Source organism: Pangasianodon hypophthalmus, chromosome 17 (genome assembly GCF_027358585.1).
Source record: "Pangasianodon hypophthalmus isolate fPanHyp1 chromosome 17, fPanHyp1.pri, whole genome shotgun sequence".
Classification (NCBI taxonomy): Eukaryota; Metazoa; Chordata; class Actinopteri; order Siluriformes; family Pangasiidae; genus Pangasianodon; species Pangasianodon hypophthalmus.
The window spans coordinates 1648089-1674876 of NC_069726.1; the positions used below are offsets into that span (position 1 = coordinate 1648089).

A 26788-nucleotide genomic window follows, 5' to 3' on the forward strand; every position below is an offset into this window, starting at 1 on the left:
AGAGAGCTGGGGCATCTGACCAGAATATACACAGCAAAAAACGATTTGAACCAACCAACCAATCAACCAACCAACCAAACAAACAATAAAATAAGGAAAACGTATTTTTGTATCAGATGACGGGCACAATAATAAACTACATAGGCTAGACTTAATCCTGTTTGTAATTCGTCTCTCTAGCCGAGCTGATCTTCCTAGCAACAAAGGAAGCAACCATGAGACACAAAAGATAGGGGGGAATGAGCCGCACTGCTGCATTTCAGCACCACGAAGCTGGACAGCGCCACACAGGCGGCCACTCGGACAGCTGCAGGCTTTTTTATAGACCAGGGGAAAGTTTCTGAATGAGTCTCGTGTGTGTGTTTACTGTTTCAGTCAACTTCGTCCGTGTGTAAGAATTTCAACTACTTAGCGCTAAAGATACAGGAAAACATTTTTGTCTTCTAAAGAGGCATGCATAATTAATTCAGTAACAGTTCAGACAAGGTAACTAGAAGAAGGAAATCATCTCAACACTTACCGTGAAATTGCTAAATATTATTTACCAATACATTAGTTACTTGCAAATGTTTTATTTGATGTGATGTGTTTTTGTTTGTTTTTCTTTCTTTCTTTCTTTCTTTCTTTCTTGATATCTTGCAATATTCCCTCTAGATGATAATCCAATAATCCATATTTCAGCATGCTTTAAATTTTAGTGTTTACAGCTAATAAAATAGAACACAAAATGTGATCGTAAAATCCTTGACAGCAACAGAGCTTCTTTAGTTCTAAATGCACCACCATAAGACATAAAACTTTATATACGCAATATAATTATTATTAGTGCTACACAGAAATCATTTTATTTAAGGACATATTAACTGGCTGATAACAGATCCAAGTCTAAATAAGTGGTTTTTAAAAAACCATGTTCATTTAGTGAGTAAATCAGTTAAGCTTATACATAAATGACTAATTAAAGAGATTAAATTAAAAAGAACTTAATAAATTACAGTATTGCATGTGATCAGATATGAGCTGTAATTAGTCTCCACAAATTTGTAGTGAGAAGTTAACTCAATTTGTCTTGCCAGTTCTCCATGTGTTTATGACTTACCTTGATTAGATGTCTGTTTATATATATATGTATATAGAGGTCAAAAGTTTACATACTCCTTTCAGAATCTGCAAAATGTTTATTATACTATTACAGAAGGTTCAAACGCTCACAGATACTCCAGAAGGAAAAACCATGCATTAAGAGCCAGGGGGTGAAAACTTTTTGAATTTGAAGATCAGGGTAAATTTAACTTATTTTGTCTTCTGGGAAACATGTAACTATCCTCTGTAGCCTCTGAAGGGCAGTACTAAATGAAAAAATACGATATTTAGGCAAAATAAAAAAAATGTACACATCTCCATTCTGTTCAAAAGTTTTCACCCCCCGGCTCTTAATGCATGTTTTTTCCTTCTGGAGCATCAGTGTGTGTTTGAACCTTCTGTAATAGTTGCATATGAGTCCCTCAGTCGTCCTCAGTGTGAAAAGATGGATCTCAAAATCATACAGTCATTGTTGGAAAGGGTTCAAATACACAAAAAATGCTGGAAAACCAAAGCATTTGTGGGACCTGAAGGATTTTTCTGAAGAACAGCAGGCAGTTTAACTGTTCAGGACAAACAAGCGACTCATGAACAACTATCAGTAAACAAAAAAACACAGCTGTGGATCATTCAGGTAACAACACAGTATTAAGAATCAAGGGGATGTAAACTTTTGAACGGGGTCATTTTTATAAATTCAACTATGATTTTCTCTTGTGGACTTTATGTAAACATCTTTTATGTGAAATATCTTATTCAGGTCAGCACTAAATAAACAATAACATGCATTTTGTATGATCCTCTTATTTTGGTAAAATAATAAACATTTTGCAGATTCTGAAAGGGGGATGTAAACTTTTCACCTCAACTGTATATGGATATTTGCAAGACATCTTTTACTAATCATGAATAAATTAAGGAATTTTTTATTCATTAGAGTATTAAGTGAAAACTATAATGTTATTATACAGTGCCACTGCTACAGTCTAATATCTTTATATTTTAATGCAATCATTAATTTGTATTATACTTAGTTTTGATGGAGAGAATACTGTTTGCAGAATGAAAGTATGTAAATCGATAATCTTTTAGGCGGCTTTAATATTGTAATAGAAATGTATACCACCACTTTGGTTATTTTCTACAAGTATGACTCCTTTTTTGTAAATGCTATAGAGTTCCATGCTTCCATGTAGATTCAGGTTATGTAGAGGCATTCTATTCTGTTTTCTGGTGTGTGCAGTGTTACATTATAAAAATAAGAGCTCTTACCTTATTTGGAGAAACACAGGAAATTGTGGACGAAAGGCATGGAAAGAAGAAGAGAAAAGAAAAAAAAAAGATCAGACAGAGTTACAGCAACAGTGTTACATCTTACAGGTTAAACGTGATCAAGATCACTAAATAAAATCAGCAAAATAAAATATCTCAAATAAAACAAGCGCTCAAGAGAACGATTTATGATGGCAAACACAAGAGGGAGCATGAGAGCTGAAGACCTAGTACGCATGCGCGTACATGCACAAAGGGGAAGAGAGGGGGGAGAGAGCGGGGGTGGGGGTGGGGGGGTCGTCTAACACAATCAACAGCACATCGACCTCCCAGTGGAACTGATTCCCCCCTCCTTATTGAGAAAATGGACCAGTCTGCCATGAGACTCAGTCTGTTGCCATGGAAACACATCCATCTCATGTTGAGATGTGGGATGTGCATATGGAAAAAAATAGAAGGAGAGAGAAAGAAACATTGCATGTCTGATAATCTGTAGGTGGAAGAAGTGTTTGGTGAGAAGCACCACAGAGAGGGAGGAAGAAAAGAAGAGATTTTGAAAGAAGAAACTATTTCACAGAGAAGGAATTGAATACATTGCTATTGCAAGTGATTTAGAGGCCTGTAAACAAATGTCTGCAATACCAATACAAAAACAAGCAGATTAAACAAACGTGTCTAATACAATGAGATGCAGTCAGGTTTACTTTTTATGGCAAGGTTTTTATAAAGGAATAACAATCAGATTAGCAGACAAATATATGTGCAGAATTTATCATGTGAATTGATAACAAAAGGTTTCACTGCAGAGGCCACTCCCTGTCTTCCACATGGCTGTGTTTCTCTCCTACACTCTTCATATAGCAGCTGAATGAAGAGAGAAAGAAAGAGAGAGAAAGGCTGTGCCTTTCATACCAGGCTGTTTATGTTTTGGTCAGTCAGACTGTTAACCTCCTATGATGCTATTCCTTAAAGAATTACCTGACAGATTGCAGTTCAGACATGACACATAGTCAATAAACTATTCCTCTCTTAGGCTTTTCTTACACAAGCCTCTAAGATTTTCTTTTTTTTCTTTTCTTTTTTTTTTTTTTAAATTTAGGACATTTTTTTTGTATTGTGTGTTTAGTTCATATCTCTCTGCAGAGCTGTGTGAATTCAAAACAAAAAAAGGACATTCAGACAAAACAACTTTATCACTGTATGCAGTACACTGATATGTTGTTAGAAATTGTAAAATATTCAAGAAATAAAGCTAAACAGACTGCACACAATTACCTAATACACTATAATACAATTAGCTAATATTTTTATGTATACAACATAAAAATATGAATAAAATAATATATTTTTTTCTTTTAATAATTAAAAAAAATATGCCAAATAATCAACACCCATGTTAACAATATTCCTGCCATCAAAGACCAACATGAATAAACACCTTAATTAACTTATTAACTGAGGCTAAATAGCTTATTCTAATATTTACACTTCTTTTAGTTATCAGCATTTAGTAATATGATACTACTGCAGGAGTATTGTGCAGGAGTATTAACATTTAAACAAATGCCAATTAATACATGTTACCTCACTTTATTATTTTGTTAACGTTAAAAATGTTAAAGTTTATTGTATGTAAACAATAAATGTTTACTAAATGCAGTAAATCAGTGGTTCTCAGTGTGGAGTCTGGAGAACTCCAGGGGTCTGTGAAGCATAGACAGCAAGTCAGTGGCTTTTTAAAAAAAAAAAAATTAGTTACAGTGGTGGGAATCACAACCCACTATTATAAAAGTTATGATATATAATGTTATTAAGAATGAATGGGACTTTTAGTATCACAGCAGGAGTGTCAACTCAGGAGGTCCTGGAAGCCCACTGCCCACAGAAATTTCTGTTTTCCCTCTTCTAATACAACCAATTCACCCCATAAAGGCATGGCTAGTTAACTGAATCTAATCAGGTGTTAAATGAGGTATAAGCTCTGTTATGCTGTAACTCCCAAGATTAGAGACCTCTTAATACCTCTGAACTAGAGAGTACTGTACGTGCAGGACCCTGGACAGCACCAGGATGGTGTTTTTAGTAAATGGACCGGATCCTTTCTCCATTAACTTCTAAAACAAGTTCTAAATTTCCTGTTCAAATAATCAAAACAGTGACATGTTTTTCCTCTGTGTGCTGACTGAGGAAATAGGTCAAATGAGCTTTGATGTTTCACACCACAGTGACGTGTGTGTAGTGTATTCACACTGTATCGCAGGCAATAATAACTTTTCTGAACAAGTTCAAAGCTCACAGTAATATATTCACCAGTTCATTTTCTATTCGTGGTTTTAACATTTGCTGTAATAGAAGAAGTGAATATTTAGTGTTGATGTATTACACTATACATGAGAGGCAGTCTTCAAAAATATTGAATTGTCCAAAATGGAATATTTCTGCTCGTAATATACTGTGACATCTCTACTTCAAGAAAATGTAAATATATTTCACCAAAATGACACGGAAATGTTTTTATTTTCATTAATATTAGATGTGTTTATTTTTTTTTCCTGATCCAAATAACCACTATAAAAACATCAACATTTTCAGGACCACACAATCATGCTTCTTTAAGAGCCGTGGACTGCGTCTCCATGGCAACCAGAATGACCTGGCACAGTCTCACAGTCTCTCTGCAGCAAGCAGCTCGATCAGATACACCCACATTTTAATCCATGAAACAGAAAGAGTATAGTCCACTGTAACACTGGCTACAAAAATATCAGCCAAACAAAACTAACAACATGCACAAAACACAGGCTGTGGTCCGACAGATGTGTGGCATTAATGCAGCTGTGCCACTCCCAGTTCCCAACAGCCCTTAACAGCAAAACCCACTGCACCAATGTTCATGCTAATGAGACAACAAAAAGGCAGCTGACAATTTTTAAAGTGTTAGCATACATTTACAAAGGCACAATTGCACATTTCTCCCATGTCTCCCATGTCTCCTTCAGTACAGAGGCACTGTGAATGGGTTTTTTATCTGAAGGGCAAATATCTGTATATGGTGTGACTCCATGAGAGATACTATTTAATACTGAGTGAAAGAAAGAACATAGACTTATTTATTACACAGGAACATTCTGTCTGGGCTGTCCATTGATTTTCCATTGATTTATCAAACAGTAAACATCTTCATGCTCATGTTTGACTCTATGACTTTAATATTTAAAAAAAAAAGTCTGCAAATGAAAGGCGACTCCTGCAGCAGAGAAGGCACATTCAAGAGCAGAGTATTAGGGCTCTTTGTGTGTGTGTGTGTGTGTGTGTGTGTGTGAGAGACACAGAGAGAGAGAGAGAGAGAGAGAGAGAGAGAAAGGGTGTGAGTGGAAATTGGGTCAGTGTGAGCCATGCAGTGATGTGTATGAAGGAGAAGACAAACCTCATGCATGTACTAATTTAATCAAATTCATACAAATTGTGCACTAATTTTCAAAACCTAACAAAATTCAATACAGCTATATAAATGTAAAAAACTTAATGCACAATCAGACATACATATATATGTATATATACCTTAAAAATAATGAAATTAAATGTTTTTTGCATAAAAAAACTTCTATAAAGAGCAGTTACTGAGCATCTTGCAGAAGCAGCCAGAGTTCTTCTGGAGACTTTGACTGTCACACTTGCTTGTTATTTTTGCAGCAAAACCCTGCAGCCTTCATTTTTTTGTCTCAAACTGTTCTTTTATGCAATATGCTGCTTTCTTTACTGACATACAAATGTTTTTCTGTAACATTTAATTTTGTGCTGGAAAACTAATGTTTGGCATCTAAAATGTTTGTGTACTGACTTGATACTGTAGAAGTCATAAAATAAAAATCTATAACAAAGTCTGTATACAAAAATAAGAAAACAAATAAGACTTTGTTTTCATACTATTTTCTCTTTAAGGACAAGTGAATTGAACAGGATCAACATCAGGTGGACCACAGATTCCTTGCGCAAGCAAACTGCAAGAGAAGCTCATGGGAAGAACCCTCACCTCTGAGAGCAGGTCAGTGTCATCCAGGTCCCTCTTTTCTCTCTGCACAGTCCCCATGAGACTCCCGAGTGTATTTTGGCTGTACGGCCTGACAAACTTTACATCACTCATCCTCGAGTCAGTGGTTCCACACATCTCATAATTATACACATGCTGCAAAGTGCCATCCGCATAGCTCGGTGGGTAATAAGGAATCACAGGCAGATTTGCAGCAGATTTATAGAAGAGTCGTTTCTGCCTCCATCTGTAGATTTTTACTGAAATGATGGCAATTATTGAAACAATGAAGAGTACTGAAACCGCAGCAAGAGCTAAGACTAAATAAAAAGTCAGACTATCATTGTATTTGTTTTCACGCGCGAGGTCTGTGAATTCTGAGAGCACTTCAGGGAAAGTGTCCGCTACAGCTACATTGATGTTAACTACAGCGGAGCGAGATGGCTGTCCGTTATCCTCCACAAGTACAGTGAGCTTTTGTTTCACAGCATCTTTGTCAGTGACCTGGCGCACAGTTCGTATCTCTCCATTCTGCGCTCCCACTTCAAACAGTGCCCTGTCTGTGGCTTTGTGGAGTTTGTAGGAGAGCCAGGCATTCTGTCCAGAGTCCACATCAACAGCCACCACTTTAGTGACCAGATAGCCGACTTCTGCTGAACGAGGCACAATCTCAGCCAGCACAGAGCCACCAGTCTGTACTGGGTAGAGAACCTGAGGAGCGTTGTCATTCTGATCTTGAATAAATATGTTTAATGTTGCATTGCTGGACATTGGGGGTGAGCCGCCATCTTGAGCTTTGACTTGAATTTTGAAAGATTTCAATTGTTCATAGTCAAAAGATTTTACTGCATAAATCACTCCGCTGTCTGCATTTACTGAGATATATGATGTCAGCGGCACTCCATTTAACTCCCCGTCTACAAGAAAATAAGACACTCTTGAATTCAGTCCCCAGTCTGCATCATCTGCTTTAACAGTGAGAACAGACATGGAGGCTGGGTTATTCTCAGCAACATACACATTATAGATTTCTTGCTCAAACTGTGGTGCATGATCATTCACATCTGACAATTTTATGGAGAGCAGTTCTTTACTTGAAAGGGCTGGGCTTCCAGAATCTACAGCAGTTATTGTGATGTTATAGTCCGCTATGTGTTCCCTGTCCAGTGCTGATTCTGTCACCAGGTTATAGTAATTACTTAATGAAGCCACAATTTTGAACGGAGTGTTAGGCTCAATAGAACAAGTCACTCTGCTGTTGTCGCCCGAGTCAAGGTCTTGTATGTTTATCATGGCTATCACAGTGCCAGGCTCTGCGGCTTCGGAGACAGTACTAGAGAAAGACATGACTGTGATTTTCGGAGCGTTATCATTTACATCGATGACGTCAATCATTATTTCTCCGGTGTCCGTCAGCCCTCCGTGATCTTTAGCCTGGACTTTGATCTTAAACTGCTTATGTTTTTCGTAATCTAAGTCTCCTTTGACCCTAACCTCACCAGTTTGCTCGTCGATGGAAAACAGAGCTTCGATGCTTTCAGGCGCATGATCAAAATAATACCGAATATCGTGGCTAAACTCGTCTGCATCGGTCGCACTAACTGTCGTTACGACTGTACCTTTCGATGCGTTTTCAACAATAGAAGTTTTATATAAGCGTTGTTTAAACATGGGAGCATTGTCATTAGCATCGAGCACGACAACGTTTATTTTCACAACGGCAGACCTCTGAGGTTTTCCGCCATCGAAAGCTGTCAGTGTCAGATGATGCTGCGCTTTAGCTTCTCTGTCCAGTGCTGTCTGAAGAACCATTTCTAGATTTTTGCTCCCGTCCACGCCATTTTGAACATTTAAATTAAAATGATCAGTAGGGTGCAAAGTGTACTTCTGTAACGAATTTGCACCCACATCTGGATCAGTGGCACTGGCTAAAGAAAAACGTGCCCCAGGGAGGGCAGACTCACTGATTTCCAGATTTATTTCGGTCTTCGGAAACACGGGTCTGTTGTCATTTATATCTAAAATGTCTACCGTAACGCGATACAGCTCCATCGGGTTATCCAGGATCACCTCAAAACTGACACTGCATGCAGACATGTCTCCACAAAGCTGTTCTCTGTCCATCTTTTCCTTTACAACCAGCTGTCCTTTCTCTTTGTCCAGTCCAACATACTGACTGCCGTCTGCTGTGAAAACACGAGCTTTCCCCGATACTAGTCTTTTCGGCTCGAGGCCAAGATCTGTAGAAATACTTCCGATAAAAGAGCCCACGGGCATTTCTTCTGGTATGGAGTAACGAATTTGCCCGCTTACGTGGTTAGCAAACAATGCCAAAACAAATCCTGTCCACAGTCGCAGTCCAGACAGCCTGCCTTTTTCTCCCATCTCCATTTTAAACGTCTCTAACAAAGCCAGTAGAGAGCTATCCAAAGGGAAATGCTAGAAAGATAATCCCAGAACACTTATTCCACGAAATTCTTCACTCTGACTGCGAATAGCTTTCAGAGAAGCGTCACTGAAACAGTGAAACGCTAAAAGTGGCGAGATTGAATGTATCGTGCTTCTTTATGCTGTGGGAAGGGTTACAGGAAATAAAGGAGCAAAATTACATGCAATGAACAGCGACACTTAGGGTTCAGATGGAGAATTACAGTTGTCTCGAAGGAGTACAAAAACCATTATTCATAATAAAAAGGAAAAAAGAAATGAGCAGAAACCCTAGTCGTGAAACAAACCCTGGATTAAGAGATGTTGAAAATAATAATAGTATTTTAAAAAAAAACATTTCCTTGACGCCTTCAGGGCATGTAGTATGTTATTGTAAAGCTCTATTAAACATACACTGTGTGTTCTTAGTAAGCAATAGTAATTATTTAAAATAATTGGTTGCTTCGTGGATTTCAGACTAGTACTTTACATGGCGATCTCACCTCTGAGAGCAGGTCAGTGTCATCCAGTTCCCTCTTTTCTCTCTGCACAGTCCCCATGAGACTCCCGAGTGTATTTTGGCTGTACGGCCTGACAAACTTTACATCACTCATCCTCGAGTCAGTGGTTCCGCACATCTCATAATTATACACATGCTGCAAAGTGCCATCCGCATAGCTCGGTGGGTAATAAGGAATCACAGGCAGATTTGCAGCAGATTTATAGAAGAGTCGTTTCTGCCTCCATCTGTAGATTTTTACTGAAATGATGGCAATTATTGAAACAATGAAGAGTACCGAAACCGCAGCAAGAGCTAAGACTAAATAAAAAGTCAGACTATCATTGTATTTGTTTTCACGCGCTAGGTCTGTGAATTCTGAGAGCACTTCAGGGAAAGTGTCCGCTACAGCTACGTTGATGTTAACTACAGCGGAGCGAGATGGCTGTCCGTTATCCTCCACAAGTACAGTGAGCTTTTGTTTCACAGCATCTTTGTCAGTGACCTGGCGCACAGTTCGTATCTCTCCATTCTGCGCTCCCACTTCAAACAGCGCCCTGTCTGTGGCTTTGTGGAGTTTGTAGGAGAGCCAGGCGTTCTGTCCAGAGTCCACATCAACAGCCACCACTTTAGTGACCAGATAGCCGACATCTGCTGAACGAGGCACAATCTCAGCCAGCACAGAGCCACCAGTCTGTACTGGGTAGAGAACCTGAGGAGCGTTGTCATTCTGATCTTGGATGGTAATTTTTACTGTCACGTTACTACTGAGTGGAGGAGAGCCTCCGTCCTGCGCTCTGACGCGGAAATGGAAGTACTTTAACTGCTCGTAGTCGAAAGAGCGCACGGCATTAATGACTCCACTATCAGCACTGACTGACACATATGATGATACAGGAACTCCATTGACAGTGCCCTCTTCTAAAATATAAGAAAGTCGAGCATTCTGGTTGGAGTCTGCGTCACTGGCCTTCACTGTGAATATAGAGAGACCTGGTGTGTTGTTCTCCACCACATAGGCCTCGTAATTATTTCTGTCAAAAACAGGCGCGTTGTTATTTACATCTGATATGTGTAAACGGAGAGAAGTGCTGCTGGAGAGTGAGGGAACTCCCTCATCAGAGCAAGTCACAGTGATGTTATACTCAGCTTCTCTCTCTCTATCCAATTCCTGATCTGTGAGCAGGCTAAAGAAATTATTGGACGGGGAAGTGATAGTAAAGGGAATATTATCAGTAATAATACACTGAACTTTTCCGTTTGCATCTGAATCCGGATCATTTACTTTGATCATTGCTATAACTGTGCCAGAAGGAGACTCTTCAGATATCGTACTGGACATTGATAGAATAGTTATAGATGGCTTATTATCGTTTATGTCCAACACGTCAATAATTATTGTAGACGAATCTGAAAGTCCTCCATTGTCTTTGGCTTGAATTTCAAGTTGATAATGATTTCGTTTTTCAAAGTCAACCTGCCCGTTTAATACGACTTCACCACTATATTGATCTACAACAAACAAATCCGACAAACGATCCACTGTTTTTGACATGTAATATGTTACCCGTCCATTAGAGCCTTCATCCGCGTCAGAGGCGCTGACGGTAATTAATTTAGTTCCTTTTGCTGCATTTTCTGTTAATGAAGCCCTGTACACTTTGTGTGTAAAGACAGGAGCGTTATCATTAGCATCTAGCACAGTAACGTGTATCTGTACAGTACCAGACAGAACCGGTTCACCTCCATCCATGGCTGTTAATAACAAAGTAAGCGTTTCCTGCTTTTCTCTATCGAGTGGTTTTTGCAAAATCATTTCAACCCTTTTAACACCGTCCGCCTGATTTTGTAATTCTAACACAAAATGATCTGTCGGTTTAAGTGAGTAGCTCTGAAGTCCGTTTGTACCGACGTCAGCATCCATTGCTCTCTCTAACATGAATCTCGCTCCCGGTGCAGCCGCTTCACTTATTTCAAAACGAATTTCCTCCCTCGGAAAAATTGGAATATTATCATTTATATCCGTGATTTCGACGGCGATTGTGTACATTTCCATAGGACTCTCAAGTATCATCTGGAGATGCAGAGCACAATGTGTTATTTTAGCGCACAAAGACTCGCGATCTATTTTTTCTTTTATAAGAAGCATACCTCTTTCTTTATTCAGCTCGATGTATTCGGTGTTATCCCCGGGAAATACACGCGCCTTTCCAGATTTCAGTCTTTTTAAATCTAATCCCAAATCCTGAGCAATATTTCCAACGATCGAGCCTTTCGCCATTTCCTCCGGTATGGAGTAGCTGACCTGCCCGAGCACGGAGCGAGAAGAAAGGAGGATGAACAACAATACCGTGTGCCACATCACCGCAGCGTCTGTACAGAAGACGTCCTAAATCTTCTCAGGTGTATAAATCCTTATACTTAGCAATTAAGAGCAAATACTGAAACTGATTGTTCTTAAAACATATGTCGAAAATAATCCATTGAAACTCCGGAGATGGCGAGAACGAGACGCGAATGCTTTTCTTTCTTTGATTATTCGGGACGCAGATGGGCGAGTGTGAGGCGGGTACAATTTAATTTAGAGCACCGTGAGTAAACAGCGGCCCTCTGAGTTAAAAACTGAGAACTACACATATGATTTCGCCATAATTTGCATTTTCGTGAATTAATATCTGTTTTAGAAAAGTAAAAAAAAAATAATAATAATAAAGACTTGGACTATATGTAACGAATTCCAAAGCCCGTGCTTAATATTCTATTAATAAAAGTGATAACATGCACTTCACGCTTGTCCAGTCTCTGTACGGAAACAAGAAAGTATTTCTGTCTTTAGCATGATGAATCAGTTACTTGTATTTTGTCTAGTTGTGTAGCATATGTAGATACATATTGTTAGTGTCATTATTACTTATTTTCTACGCTACAGTACTGTTGACACAAACGTTAATATACACCAGTATAGGTATGTCTGAAATGATGATAAATGATTGAACGTGTCAAGCGTTATATAAAAAGAGGGCAGATCATTCCTTACATGGAAATAGTGTTAAATATTCAGTAAACCACACACAAATAAAAGTTTTATAAACTTTTAAAGGGGAGAACTGACATACAGACATAAATCCTGACATTCACTGTATGCAATACAACACTCTCGGCTTTTGTAATTAGACTCTCGGCCTAGTACATTTCAAAAACTACAAAGTAGGCTACAAAGATTACTATTATATATACGTGATATCTGGTTGGCTTTGTATGTTTGGATGACCTAGGAAGACATTATTTTATTATTATAATAACAAGCCCTTACCAACTCCGGAGAATCAGGGCCTTCTAGAAGATTATTTTCCTTCATTACGCGCTGCACAGTTCCTGTAAAACTCGGGTCCATCACTAAAACACTTTGTCCTCCAAGTGTAGAATATTTACAGTCACTCTTCCTCGAGTCAGTCGTCATACAAGCATCATAATTATACATGTGTGGCAGAGTTCCAGTAACTCCTGTGTCTGCGTAACCGGGTGGATAGTAGGGAATAACTGGGAGATTGGACTGATAGAAGATGCGCGATTGTCTCCACCTGTAGATCTTTACTGATATTATAACCACTACAGTTGTGATGAAAAGGAAAGAAACAGCAGCTAATGCTAAAACTAAATAAAAGGTGAGGTCATCATTATATTGTTTGTTGTGCGTAAAGTCAGTGAATTCTGAGAGCACTTCAGGGAAAGTGTCCGCTACAGCTACATTGATGTTAACTACAGCGGAGCGAGATGGCTGTCCGTTATCCTCCACAAGTACAGTGAGCTTTTGTTTCACAGCATCTTTGTCAGTGACCTGGCGCACAGTTCGTATCTCTCCATTCTGCGCTCCCACTTCAAACAGCGCCCTGTCTGTGGCTTTGTGGAGTTTGTAGGAGAGCCAGGCGTTCTGTCCAGAGTCCACATCAACAGCCACCACTTTAGTGACCAGATAGCCGACATCTGCTGAACGAGGCACAATCTCAGCCAGCACAGAGCCACCAGTCTGTACTGGGTAGAGAACCTGAGGAGCGTTGTCATTCTGATCTTGGATGGTAATTTTTACTGTCACGTTACTACTGAGTGGAGGAGAGCCTCCGTCCTGCGCTCTTACGCGGAAATGGAAGTCCTTTAACTGCTCGTAGTCGAAAGAGCGCACGGCATTAATGACTCCACTATCAGCACTGACTGACACATATGATGATACAGGAACTCCATTGACAGTGCCCTCTTCTAAAATATAAGAAAGTCGAGCATTCTGGTTGGAGTCTGCGTCACTGGCCTTCACTGTGAATATAGAGAGACCTGGTGTGTTGTTCTCCACCACATAGGCCTCGTAATTATTTCTGTCAAAAACAGGCGCGTTGTCATTTACATCTGATATGTGTAAACGGAGAGAAGTGCTGCTGGAGAGTGAGGGAACTCCCTCATCAGAGCAAGTCACAGTGATGTTATACTCAGCTTCTCTCTCTCTATCCAATTCCTGATCTGTGAGCAGGCTAAAGAAATTATTGGATGAAGATGTGATAGTAAATGGAATATTATCAGTGATAATACACTGAACTTTTCCATTTTCACCTGAATCCGGATCATTTACGTTGATCATTGCAATAATAGTCTCTGCCTTTGACTCCTCAGATATAATATTAGACATGGAAAGAATGTTAATCGATGGTGTATTATCGTTTATGTCCAACACGTCAATAATTACCTTACATGAGTCAGAAAGTCCTCCCTGATCCTTGGCTTGAATTTCGAGTTGATAATTGCTCGATTTTTCAAAGTCAACCTGCCCGTTTAATACGACTTCACCACTATATTCGTCGACAATAAACAAATTTGATGAACGATCCACTGTTTTTGACATGTAATATGTTACCCGTCCGTTAGAGCCTTCATCCGCGTCAGAGGCGCTCACTCTAATTAATTTAGTTCCTTTTGCTGCATTTTCTGTTAATGAAGCCCTGTACACTTTGTGTGTAAAGACAGGAGCGTTATCATTAGCATCTAGCACAGTAACGTGTATCTGTACAGTACCAGATAGAACCGGTTCACCTCCATCCATGGCTGTTAATGACAAAGTAAACGTTTCCTGTTTTTCTCTATCGAGTGGTTTTTGCAAAATCATTTCAAGGCTTTTATCATCGTCTGCTTGATTTTGTAAATCTAACACAAAGTGATCTGTCGGTTTAAGTGAGTAGCTCTGAAGGCCGTTTGTACCGACGTCAGCATCCATTGCTCTCTCTAACATGAATCTCGCTCCCGGTGCAGCCGATTCACTTATTTCAATTCTTATTTCCTCCGTTTGGAAAATTGGCGGATTATCATTAATGTCTGTGATTTCGACAGTTATTGTATACCTTTCCATTGGGCTCTCTAGAATCATCTGTAGATGTAAAGCACACGGAGTCTTTTTTGCACAAAGCGACTCTCGATCTATTTTTTCTTTAATGAGAAGCGAGCCTCTGTCTCTGTTCAGCTCTATATATTCTGTGCTGTCTACCGTATAAATGCGCGCTTTCCCAGATTTCAGTCTTTTTATATCCAAACCCAAATCCTGAGCAATATTTCCAACCATCGAGCCTTTCGCCATTTCCTCCGGTATGGAGTAGCTGACCTGCGCGAGCCCAGAGCGAGAAGAAAGGAGGATGAACAACAATACCGTGTGCCACATCACTGCGCCTGCCATTTTCCCGGCGGTACAGAATAATCGCAGAAATAAAATCCTCATTCAGTTTTAAAATCTTTGATATCCGTGCGCATCCACTGAAAATCCACGCTCTGTTTCGGGAAACGTCTTTTAAAGACAAATGTTCAACACCGTGTGCGCAAATACTGTCCTACAGCGAAGCCTTTCTGTCTCTGGTCTGAGGTTTGCTAGGGGTGGGTATGGGACATAAACGCGCAAAATTAAAGCTTCCTTGATAAACAGCGGCCCTTTGAGTCAAAATCAAGAATTGCACTTTGATTTAATATAAGTTTAAAAATGCAAATTCTAATAAGAAAAAAAAATAATTTTGGTTCTGACGTCATGACGATCAGCAATGTATCCGGTCGATAGTTTCTTTTTTGTATTTTTTTTTTTGGTTTATTTTTATTTTATTTATTTATTTTAACCTCATGACTGGAACATTAAAAAAAGAATCTCCTGAATATCTTCTCAGCTTGATTTCAGTTTGATTTCAGTGAAAAATAAAACAGGATGGGTATTTTTCGGAAGTAACGGGGATGAAGAAAGATGACAAAAAATATCTGCACAAAATCTACTACAATCATTTAACCAAGAGTTGAAAACACATAAATAAAGGTTTCAGTACTACATGAACAGTTTTTTGCCACACAATATATAATATTTTATAGAAAGCCGAAACCTCAGCTAGGTATCAGTTCAGTGTGACAAGTAATGGCATGTGAAAGTTAGCGTCGCTCTCCAGAACAAATGACTCTGAAAATATCTAGCCACTGAACATTTGTTTACAGTATAACAAATGTAATGTAGAACGCTCAATATTGTCGTCGATGGAGTTTATGTATAAACAATAGACCGCTTTCACACAGATAGGGCAGTGGGCAAAAAAGTATTACAGCTAAAAATGACAATGGAAAATTGATCATGACATGTTTTGTTTGTGTAGTCTTTGCGTGAAGGATAATCTCGAGACGAGAGTGTGTTAAAGCAAACCCTTACCATTTCAGAAGAATCAGGATCTTGTAGAAGAACATTTTCTTTTATAGCGCGCTGAATAGTTTCTGTAAAACTCGGATCCATCACTAAAACACTTTGTCCTCCAAGTGTAGAATATTTACAGTCACTCTTCCTCGAGTCAGTCGTCATACAAGCATCATAATTATACATGTGCGGCAGAGTTCCAGTAACTCCTGTGTCTGCGTAACCGGGTGGATAGTAGGGAATAACTGGGAGATTGGACTGATAGAAGATGCGCGATTGTCTCCACCTGTAGATCTTTACTGATATTATAACTACTACAGTTGTGATGAAAAGGAAAGAAACAGCAGCTAATGCTAAAACTAAATAAAAGGTGAGGTCATCATTATATTGTTTGTTGTGCGTAAAGTCAGTGAATTCTGAGAGCACTTCAGGGAAAGTGTCCGCTACAGCTACATTGATGTTAACTACAGCGGAGCGAGATGGCTGTCCGTTATCCTCCACAAGTACAGTGAGCTTTTGTTTCACAGCATCTTTGTCAGTGACCTGGCGCACAGTTCGTATCTCTCCATTCTGCGCTCCCACTTCAAACAGCGCCCTGTCTGTGGCTTTGTGGAGTTTGTAGGAGAGCCAGGCATTCTGTCCAGAGTCCACATCAACAGCCACCACTTTAGTGACCAGATAGCCGACATCTGCTGAACGAGGCACAATCTCAGCCAGCACAGAGCCACCAGTCTGTACTGGGTAGAGAACCTGAGGAGCGTTGTCATTCTGATCTTGGATGGTAATTTTTACTGTCACGTTACTACTGAGTGGAGGAGAGCCTCCGTCCTGCGCTCTGACGCGGAAATGGAAGTCCTTTAACTGCTCGTAGTCAAAAGAGCGCACGGCATTAATGACTCCACTATCAGCACTGACTGACACATATGATGATACAGGAACTCCATTGACAGTGCTCTCTTCTAAAATATAAGAAACCCGAGCATTCTGGTTGGAGTCTGCGTCACTGGCCTTCACTGTGAATATAGAGAGACCTGGTGTGTTGTTCTCCACCACATAGGCCTCGTAATTATTTCTGTCAAAAACAGGCGCGTTGTCATTTACATCTGATATGTGTAAACGGAGAGAAGTGCTGCTGGAGAGTGAGGGAACTCCCTCATCAGAGCAAGTCACAGTGATGTTATACTCAGCTTCTCTCTCTCTATCCAATTCCTGATCTGTGAGCAGGCTAAAGAAATTATTGGACGGGGAAGTGATAGTAAAGGGAATATTATCAGTAATAATACACTGAACTTTTCCGTTTGCATCTGAATCCGGATCATTTACTTTGATCATTGCTATAACTGTGCCAGAAGGAGACTCTTCAGATATCGTACTGGACATTGATAGAATAGTTATAGATGGCTTATTATCGTTTATGTCCAACACGTCAATAATTATTGTAGACGAATCTGAAAGTCCTCCATTATCTTTGGCTTGAATTTCAAGTTGATAATGATTTCCTTTTTCAAAGTCAACCTGCCCGTTTAATACGACTTCACCACTATATTGATCTACAATAAACAAATCCGACAAACGATCCACTGTTTTTGACATGTAATATGTTACCCGTCCGTTAGAGCCTTCATCCGCGTCAGAGGCGCTCACGGTAATTAATTTAGTTCCTTTTGCTGCATTTTCTGTTAATGAAGCCCTGTACACTTTGTGTGTAAAGACAGGAGCGTTATCATTAACATCTAGCACAGTAACGTGTATCTGTACAGTACCAGACAGAACCGGTTCACCTCCATCCATGGCTGTTAATAACAAAGTAAACGTTTCCCGCTTTTCTCTATCGAGTGGTTTTTGCAAAATCATTTCAACCCTTTTAACACCGTCCGCCTGATTTTGTAAATCTAACACAAAATGATCTGTCGGTTTAAGTGAGTAGCTCTGAAGGCCGTTTGTACCGACGTCAGCATCCATTGCTCTCTCTAACACGAATCTCGCTCCCGGTGCAGCCGCTTCACTTATTTCAAAACGAATTTCCTCCCTCGGAAAAACTGGAATATTATCATTTATATCCGTGATTTCGACGGCGATTGTGTACATTTCCATTGGATTCTCAAGTATCATCTGGAGATGCAGAGCACAATGTGTTATTTTAGCGCAGAGGGACTCGCGATCTATTTTTTCCTTTAAATAAAGCATCCCTCTTTCTTTATTCAGCTCGATGTATTCGGTGTTATCTCCAGAAAATATTCGTGCTTTTCCAGATTTCAGTCTTTTTAAATCTAATCCCAAATCCTGAGCAATATTTCCAACGATCGAGCCTTTCGCCATTTCCTCCGGTATGGAGTAGCTGACCTGCCCGAGCACGGAGCGAGAAGAAAGGAGGATGAACAACAATACCGTGTGCCACATCACCGCAGCGTCTGTACAGAAGACGTCCTAAATCTTCTCAGGTGTATAAATCCTTATACTTAGCAATTAAGAGCAAATACTGAAACTGATTGTTCTTAAAACATATGTTGAAAATAATCCATTGAAACTCCGGAGATGGCGAGAACGAGACGCGAATGCTTTTCTTTCTTTGATTATTCGGGACGCAGATGGGCGAGTGTGAGGCGGGTACAATTTAATTTAGAGCACCGTGAGTAAACAGCGGCCCTCTGAGTTAAAAACTGAGAACTACACATATGATTTCGCCATAATTTGCATTTTCGTGAATTAATATCTGTTTTAGAAAAGTAAAAAAAAAATTAATAATAATAATAATAATGACTTGGACTATATGTAACGAATTCCAAAGCCCGTGCTTAATATTCTATTAATAAAAGTGATAACATGCACTTCACGCTTGTCCAGTCTCTGTACAGAAACAACAAAGTATTTCTGTCTTTAGCAAGATGAATCAGTTACTTGTATTTTGTCTAGTTGTGTAGCATATGTAGATACATATTGTTAGTGTCATTATTACTTATTTTCTACGCTACAGTACTGTTGACACAAACGTTAATATACACCAGTATAGGTATGTCTGAAATGATGATAAATGATTGAACGTGTCAAGCGTTATATAAAAAGAGGGCAGATCATTCCATACATGGAAATAGTGTTAAATATTCAGTAAACCACACACAAATAAAAGTTTTATAAACTTTTAAAGCGGAGAACTGACATACAGACATAAATCCTGACATTCACTGTATGCAATACAACACTCTCGGCTTTTGTAATTAGACTCTCGGCCTAGTACATTTCAAAAACTACAAAGTAGGCTACAAAGATTACTATTATATATACGTGATATCTGGTTCGCTTTGTATGTTTGGATGACCTAGGAAGACATTATTTTATTATTATAATAACAAGCCCTTACCAACTCCGAAGAATCAGGGCCTTCTAGAAGATTATTTTCCTTCATTACGCGCTGCACAGTTCCTGTAAAACTCGGGTCCATCACTAAAACACTTTGTCCTCCAAGTGTAGAATATTTACAGTCACTCTTCCTCGAGTCAGTCGTCATACAAGAATCATAATTATACATGTGCGGCAGAGTTCCAGTAACTCCTGTGTCTGCGTAACCGGGTGGATAATAGGGAATAACTGGGAGATTGGACTGATAGAAGATGCGCGATTGTCTCCACCTGTAGATCTTTACTGATATTATAACCACTACAGTTGTGATGAAAAGGAAAGAAACAGCAGCTAATGCTAAAACTAAATAAAAGGTGAGGTCATCATTATATTGTTTGTTGTGCGTAAAGTCAGTGAATTCTGAGAGCACTTCAGGGAAAGTGTCCGCTACAGCTACATTGATGTTAACTACAGCGGAGCGAGATGGCTGTCCGTTATCCTCCACAAGTACAGTGAGCTTTTGTTTCACAGCATCTTTGTCAGTGACCTGGCGCACAGTTCGTATCTCTCCATTCTGCGCTCCCACTTCAAACAGCGCCCTGTCTGTGGCTTTGTGGAGTTTGTAGGAGAGCCAGGCGTTCTGTCCAGAGTCCACATCAACAGCCACCACTTTAGTGACCAGATAGCCGACATCTGCTGAACGAGGCACAATCTCAGCCAGCACAGAGCCACCAGTCTGTACTGGGTAGAGAACCTGAGGAGCGTTGTCATTCTGATCTTGGATGGTAATTTTTACTGTCACGTTACTACTGAGTGGAGGAGAGCCTCCGTCCTGCGCTCTTACGCGGAAATGGAAGTACTTTAACTGCTCGTAGTCGAAAGAGCGCACGGCATTAATGACTCCACTATCAGCACTGACTGACACATATGATGATACAGGAACTCCATTGACAGTGCTCTCTTCTAAAATATAAGAAAGTCGAGCATTCTGGTTGGAGTCTGCGTCACTGGCCTTCACTGTGAATATAGAGAGACCTGGTGTGTTGTTCTCCACCACATAGGCCTCGTAATTATTTCTGTCAAAAACAGGCGCGTTGTCATTTACATCTGATATGTGTAAACGGAGAGAAGTGCTGCTGGAGAGTGAGGGAACTCCCTCATCAGAGCAAGTCACAGTGATGTTATACTCAGCTTCTCTCTCTCTATCCAATTCCTGATCTGTGCGCAGGGCAAAAACAGTATTAGACGGAGATGTGATACAAAATGGAATATTATCATTGATTTCACAGTGAACTTTTCCATTTGCTTCCGAGTCCTGGTCATTTACGTTAATCATTGCAACAATATTTCCTATAAGAGAATTTTCTGATATGTAACTGGCCATGGATAGAATAGTAAGAGTTGGTTTATTGTCGTTTATATCCATGACATCAACAATTATCTTACATGAGTCCGAAAGACCACCTTGGTCCCTGACTTGAATGTCAAGTTGATAATGGCTTTTAGTTTCATAGTCAATTTGTCCTGTTAGTATTATTTCGCCATCATCTTCATTTATTTTAAATACATCTTTCACACTCTTATCTGTGCTTGAAATGTAATAAGTCACCTGTCCGTTTGTTCCTTCATCAGCATCAGATGCGCTCACGGTTGTCAATGTTGAACCCGTTGGTGAGTTTTCCATTATTGAGGCTTTATATATTTTGTGCGTAAAAACAGGAGCGTTATCATTAACATCTAGAACAGTAACGTGTATCTGTACAGTACCAGACAGAACCGGTTCACCTCCATCCATGGCTGTTAATAATAATGTAAGCCTTTCTTGCTTTTCTCTATCGAGTGGTTTTTGTAAAACCATTTGTACATTTTTACCTCCGTCTCCGTGCGTTTCCACTTCTAAAACAAAATGATCTGTCGGTTTAAGTGAGTAGCTCTGAAGGCCGTTTGTACCGACGTCCGCATCCATTGCTCTCTCTAACATGAATCTCGCTCCCGGTGCAGCCGATTCACTTATTTCAATCCTGATTTCTTCCGTTTGAAAAAATGGCGGATTATCATTAATGTCTGTTATTTCGACAGTTATTGTATACAGTTCCATCGGGTTTTCAAGAATCATTTGAATATGTAGAGCACACGGAGTCTTTGTTGCGCAAAGAGACTCTCGATCTATTTTTTCTTTTATAAGGAGCATTCCCCTCTCATTATTCAGCGCGATGTATTCCCTGCTGTCCACTGTATGAACGCGTGCTTTCCCAGAATATAGCCTTTTTACCTCCAATCCCAAATCCTGAGCAATATTTCCAACCATCGAACCTTTGACCATTTCCTCCGGTATGGAGTAGCTGACCTGCCCGATCACGGAGCGAGAAGAAAGGAGGATGAACAACAATACGGTGTGCCACATCACTGCCATTTTCTCCGCGACGCCGGAGGTTCTCAGAAAGAACAATGCCATCCAGATTTAATATGCTCGCTACCAGCGTAATTCCAGCGTAAGGCCGTTTACACGTCTTAGAAAATACGAAGAAAAGATTTCGTTAACACCGCACACGGAAATATTATGCGAAATAAAATCCTTTCTTTCTCTCTCGTCTAGGAGTTACTGTGGGTGGGTGTGAGGCATAAACGCGCAAAATCCAAGCTTGCTTGATACACAGCGGCCCTTTGAGTCAAAAACAAGTATTGCAGATGGATTTAATCAAAGGTTTAAAAAATTAAATTGTAAATTGCAATTGTATGTTTAGATGCGTATTAATCAATATGCTGATGGAATCATGATTAGTGCTGCATTAGACTGAAACTTAAAAATATCTCTACTTTTTCCCTATCAGCTGTTTTAACCTTTTCCCTAATTTTATCAAACTCGCGTTTGCCAATAAATAAATAAATAAATAAAATAAAAAATACCAAATAAATAAAATAGCAAACCAAAATTTACATTTCTGGTAAATGTCTGTCAGAGAGAGAGAGAGAAAAAAAAGACCATTAAAGTAGCAATTCGAATCACAAAGTACAAGAATTACCCTAGAGTTAAAACAAACGAAGAAACAAACAAGCAAATAACATAGGGAGTACAACCCATAACCTAACGTATGCCTCCCTACAGCATGATAAACAAACGCCATGTGAAATCATCTGTCCAGAACATGTGGCTATGAGAACGACTACACTACAGTATACAAGATACTGTAATTTGACATGTAGCAATAAAGTAATTTAAATCATACACGGGATTAAACAAGCAAATAAATAAGACCAATGTTATCACACAGGGTATTCATATTTAAAGCATGTCTGGACGTATGTTGTATCTATACACTGTAGAAAATGAATAGTGTCGAGGTGAGACTGTAGAATAACAATCCCTTACCATTTCAGGAGAAGCGGAATCTTCTAGAAGATTATTTTCCTTCATTACGCGCTGAATAGTTTCTGTAAAACTCGGATCCATCACTAAAACACTTTGTCCTCCAAGTGTAGAATATTTACAGTCACTCTTCCTCGAGTCAGTCGTCATACAAGCATCATAATTATACATGTGCGGCAGAGTTCCAGTAACTCCTGTGTCTGCGTAACCGGGTGGATAGTAGGGAATAACTGGGAGATTGGACTGATAGAAGATGCGCGATTGTCTCCACCTGTAGATCTTTACTGATATTATAACCACTACAGTTGTGATGAAAAGGAAAGAAACAGCAGCTAATGCTAAAACTAAATAAAAGGTGAGGTCATCATTATATTGTTTGTTGTGCGTAAAGTCAGTGAATTCTGAGAGCACTTCAGGGAAAGTGTCCGCTACAGCTACATTGATGTTAACTACAGCGGAGCGAGATGGCTGTCCGTTATCCTCCACAAGTACAGTGAGCTTTTGTTTCACAGCATCTTTGTCAGTGACCTGGCGCACAGTTCGTATCTCTCCATTCTGCGCTCCCACTTCGAACAGCGCCCTGTCTGTGGCTTTGTGGAGTTTGTAGGAGAGCCAGGCATTCTGTCCAGAGTCCACATCAACAGCCACCACTTTAGTGACCAGATAGCCGACATCTGCTGAACGAGGCACAATCTCAGCCAGCACAGAGCCACCAGTCTGTACTGGGTAGAGAACCTGAGGAGCGTTGTCATTCTGATCTTGGATGGTAATTTTTACTGTCACGTTACTACTGAGTGGAGGAGAGCCTCCGTCCTGCGCTCTTACGTGGAAATGGAAGTCCTTTAACTGCTCGTAGTCGAAAGAGCGCACGGCATTAATGACTCCACTATCAGCACTGACTGACACATATGATGATACAGGAACTCCATTGACAGTGCTCTCTTCTAAAATATAAGAAAGTCGAGCATTCTGGTTGGAGTCTGCGTCACTGGCCTTCACTGTGAATATAGAGAGACCTGGTGTGTTGTTCTCCACCACATAGGCCTCGTAATTATTTCTGTCAAAAACAGGCGCGTTGTCATTTACATCTGATATGTGTAAACGGAGAGAAGTGCTGCTGGAGAGTGAGGGAACTCCCTCATCAGAGCAAGTCACAGTGATGTTATACTCAGCTTCTCTCTCTCTATCCAATTCCTGATCTGTGAGCAGGCTAAAGAAATTATTGGACGGAGATGTGATAGTAAATGGAATATTTTCATTAACAGTGCATTCAACTTGTCCATTTGCACCTGAATCCGGATCATTTACTTTGATCATTGCTATAACTGTGCCAGAAGGAGACTCCTCTGATATAGAACTAGACATAGAGAGAATTGTGATAGCCGGTTTATTATCATTTATATCCAACACATCAATCATTATTTTACAGGAATCAGAGAGTCCTCCTTGATCCTTCGCTTGAACATCAAGTTGAAAATGACTTGTTTTTTCATAGTCAGTCTGCCCGTTCAACGTTATTTCGCCATTGTTTTGATTTATAGTAAATACATCTTTCACACTCTTATCTGTGTTTGAAATGTAATAAGTCACCTGTCCGTTTGTTCCTTCATCAGCATCAGATGCGCTCACAGTTGTCAGTTTAGTGCCTTTCGGTGAATTTTCGATTATCGAGGCTTTATATACTTTTTGCGTAAAAACAGGAGCATTATCATTAGAATCCAATACAGTAACGTGTATCTGTACAGTACCAGATAGAACCGGTTCACCTCCATCTACGGCTGTTAACAATAAAGTAAACGTTTCCTGCTTTTCTCTATCGAGTGGTTTTTGTAAAATCATTTGTACATTTTTACCTCCATCTGCATGATTTTCCAATTCTAACACAAAATGATCTGTCGGTTTAAGTGAGTAGCTCTGAAGGTCATTATTACCAACGTCCGTATCCATTGCTCTCTCTAACATGAATCTCGCTCCTGTCACCGTCGACTCGCTTATTTCAAAACGAATCTCCTCCGTTTGGAAAAGTGGAGCATTATCATTAATGTCCGTTATTTCTAGAGTAACTGTGTACATTTCCATCGGGCCCTCAAGTATCATTTGGAGATGTAAAGCGCATAGTGTTATTTTAGCGCAGAGGGACTCGCGATCTATTTTTTCTTTTATAAGAAGCATACCTCTTTCTTTATTCAGCTCGATGTATTCGGTGTTATCCCCGGAAAATACACGCGCCTTTCCAGATTTCAGTCTTTTTAAATCTAATCCCAAATCCTGAGCAATATTTCCAACGATCGAGCCTTTCGCCATTTCCTCCGGTATGGAGTAGCTGACCTGCCCGAGCACGGAGGGAGAAGAAAGGAGGATGAACAACAATACCGTGTGCCACATCACCGCAGCGTCTGTACAGAAGACCTCGGTGCTAGAATCGTTATAATCAGCATTCATCTAGTGTAAGTCATAAATTAACTGTTCTTAAAATATTCTTCGAATATAATCCACCAAGACTGCGACGATGCAGAAAATGTGAGGCGAATGCATTTCTTTCTTTGATTATTCAGGATGCTGTGGGCGAGTCTGGGGCGGAAACAGACGGATTTAAAGTACCCTTAGTATACAGCGGCCCTCTGAGTAAAAAACTGGGAACTACACATCCACTACCACGATACAGCGATGCACCTCAGGACACCAATTTATTAAAAGTATAATTTGTCTGTAAACAATGCCTTTTAATCATCACGTCATATCTGCGGAACTGTATACAAGCACCTAAAAAGAAAAAGAGTTGGAACGCACTGTGTAGTAAATGTTAGTACCAAACAATGCTATAAGAAGAAAAGGATAAAATCGATTGAATCTTGACTGGTTTCTTAGTTTACAGCTGAAAATGTTCTTTTTTCTCGCAGATTATCTACAAACACAGGCTTCTGTTCATTTGATGGTGTTTCCTATTGACCAGACATTACACAATGGCATTAATACCAGTCTAACTGAGTCTTAGTCCAAATCTAAAACGCTGCATTTAATTTCAAACTTAAGTGTTTTCATCCCGGTTGATATGCTCTAGTTTAATTATATGTGGTTAATTAAGGTGTATTGTTACTCTTGAAAAGATCAACGCTTGTGCTTTATTCCTATTTATGGCAAAAGGCTGAAACTCTCAAAAGATTTGCTGTGAGCAGCCAGTCTCATAGTGCAAATCAGGCAAACAGCTAGTGCAAGACCGAAAACAGAAAATATTGACCTTTCTTAGAGCTGAAGAAGGGGATGACAAGATAGTGTATAGGTGTGACATACAAACAAAGTAAATCAGCATTTGGAAATGGAAGAAACAGAGGTACAAAAATACTGCCTAAGTACACTGACTAAAAACTGTTCATACTTTAATGCTTCTTGACCATGTAAAATAATCCTGATAACATTTCTAAACATCTCTAACATTTTCATAGTTTCATCCTATTAAAGTTATGTAAACCCTTCCACTTTTCCACTAAACATATGTCAGAATTGAACCAGACAAATGATTTAGCAATAATTGCTTAATTTAATTTGAATAATTAATATCACTGACCATGCCACGCTACACATGACAACGGAGTTCAGAATGTAATACAGGAACGCATCCATATTGTAGCTTTTTTAAAGGAGAACAAACGTTGACACATGAATAGTGTCCAATTATAATGAAAAAAAAGTTGGCCTAGGTCTTTTTTGGTTTATGATAAATGGCTGACATGCATAATTGTCTGGTGTTTAAAAAAACGTATACTATATTTGAAAATTTGGGTTAGTATTTTGTAACACATCAACCTAATCCATAATGTGCTGAAGAAACTGACTTTCTCACTAAATAATTGCACATTTATACAGTGCTGCACACAGTTTTTAAATAGAAATTCGACCAAGAGAGTAGGCAAAAAAACATAGACTAAAATTAATCTATATCATGGCGACAGATGTCTCTATTTCTGGGCATTTAAAAATTAGATATGATGTCATAGCTGTAAACAATCCCTTACCAACTCTGGAGCATCAGGGTAATTTAGAAGGTTATTATCCTTCATCGCTCGCTGCATGGTCTGTGCAAAA

At 39.5% G+C, this 26788-nt stretch overlaps 3 protein-coding genes across 40 annotated transcripts in view; all 3 read right to left on the reverse strand.

Annotated features, from left to right (window-relative positions):
* The window catches only part of LOC113524163 (protocadherin alpha-C2-like), a 230910-nt gene that overhangs the window by 37000 nt on the left and 167122 nt on the right, over positions 1 to 26788 (reverse strand). For 2 of the 38 annotated variants that reach the window (XM_053241325.1, XM_053241304.1), the window contains exon 1: positions 22709 to 26708. The exons of 29 other annotated variants lie outside the window; for them this stretch is intronic. In XM_053241325.1, coding sequence (XP_053097300.1) covers positions 22709 to 25147 — 2439 coding nt within the window. In that variant the 5' untranslated portion in view covers positions 25148 to 26708. 7 more of the 38 variants (XM_053241324.1, XM_053241303.1, XM_053241346.1 and 4 more) reach the window with 4 other exon arrangements.
* LOC113524154 (protocadherin gamma-A10) overlaps positions 1 to 26788 on the reverse strand; it is a 101031-nt gene that overhangs the window by 32483 nt on the left and 41760 nt on the right. The window lies entirely within an intron of this gene.
* Positions 19122 to 21891, reverse strand: LOC128320906 (protocadherin gamma-A8-like). The gene has a single exon (XM_053241352.1). The coding sequence runs from the start codon at positions 21791 to 21793 to the stop codon at positions 19319 to 19321; it is 2475 nt and encodes an 824-aa protein (XP_053097327.1). The 5' UTR covers positions 21794 to 21891; the 3' UTR covers positions 19122 to 19318.

Coding starts and splice junctions, on each gene's coding strand:
- LOC128320906 (XM_053241352.1), bottom strand. CDS start 21,793: ATGGCATTGTTCTTTCTGAGAACCTCCGGCGTCGCGGAGAAAATGGCA.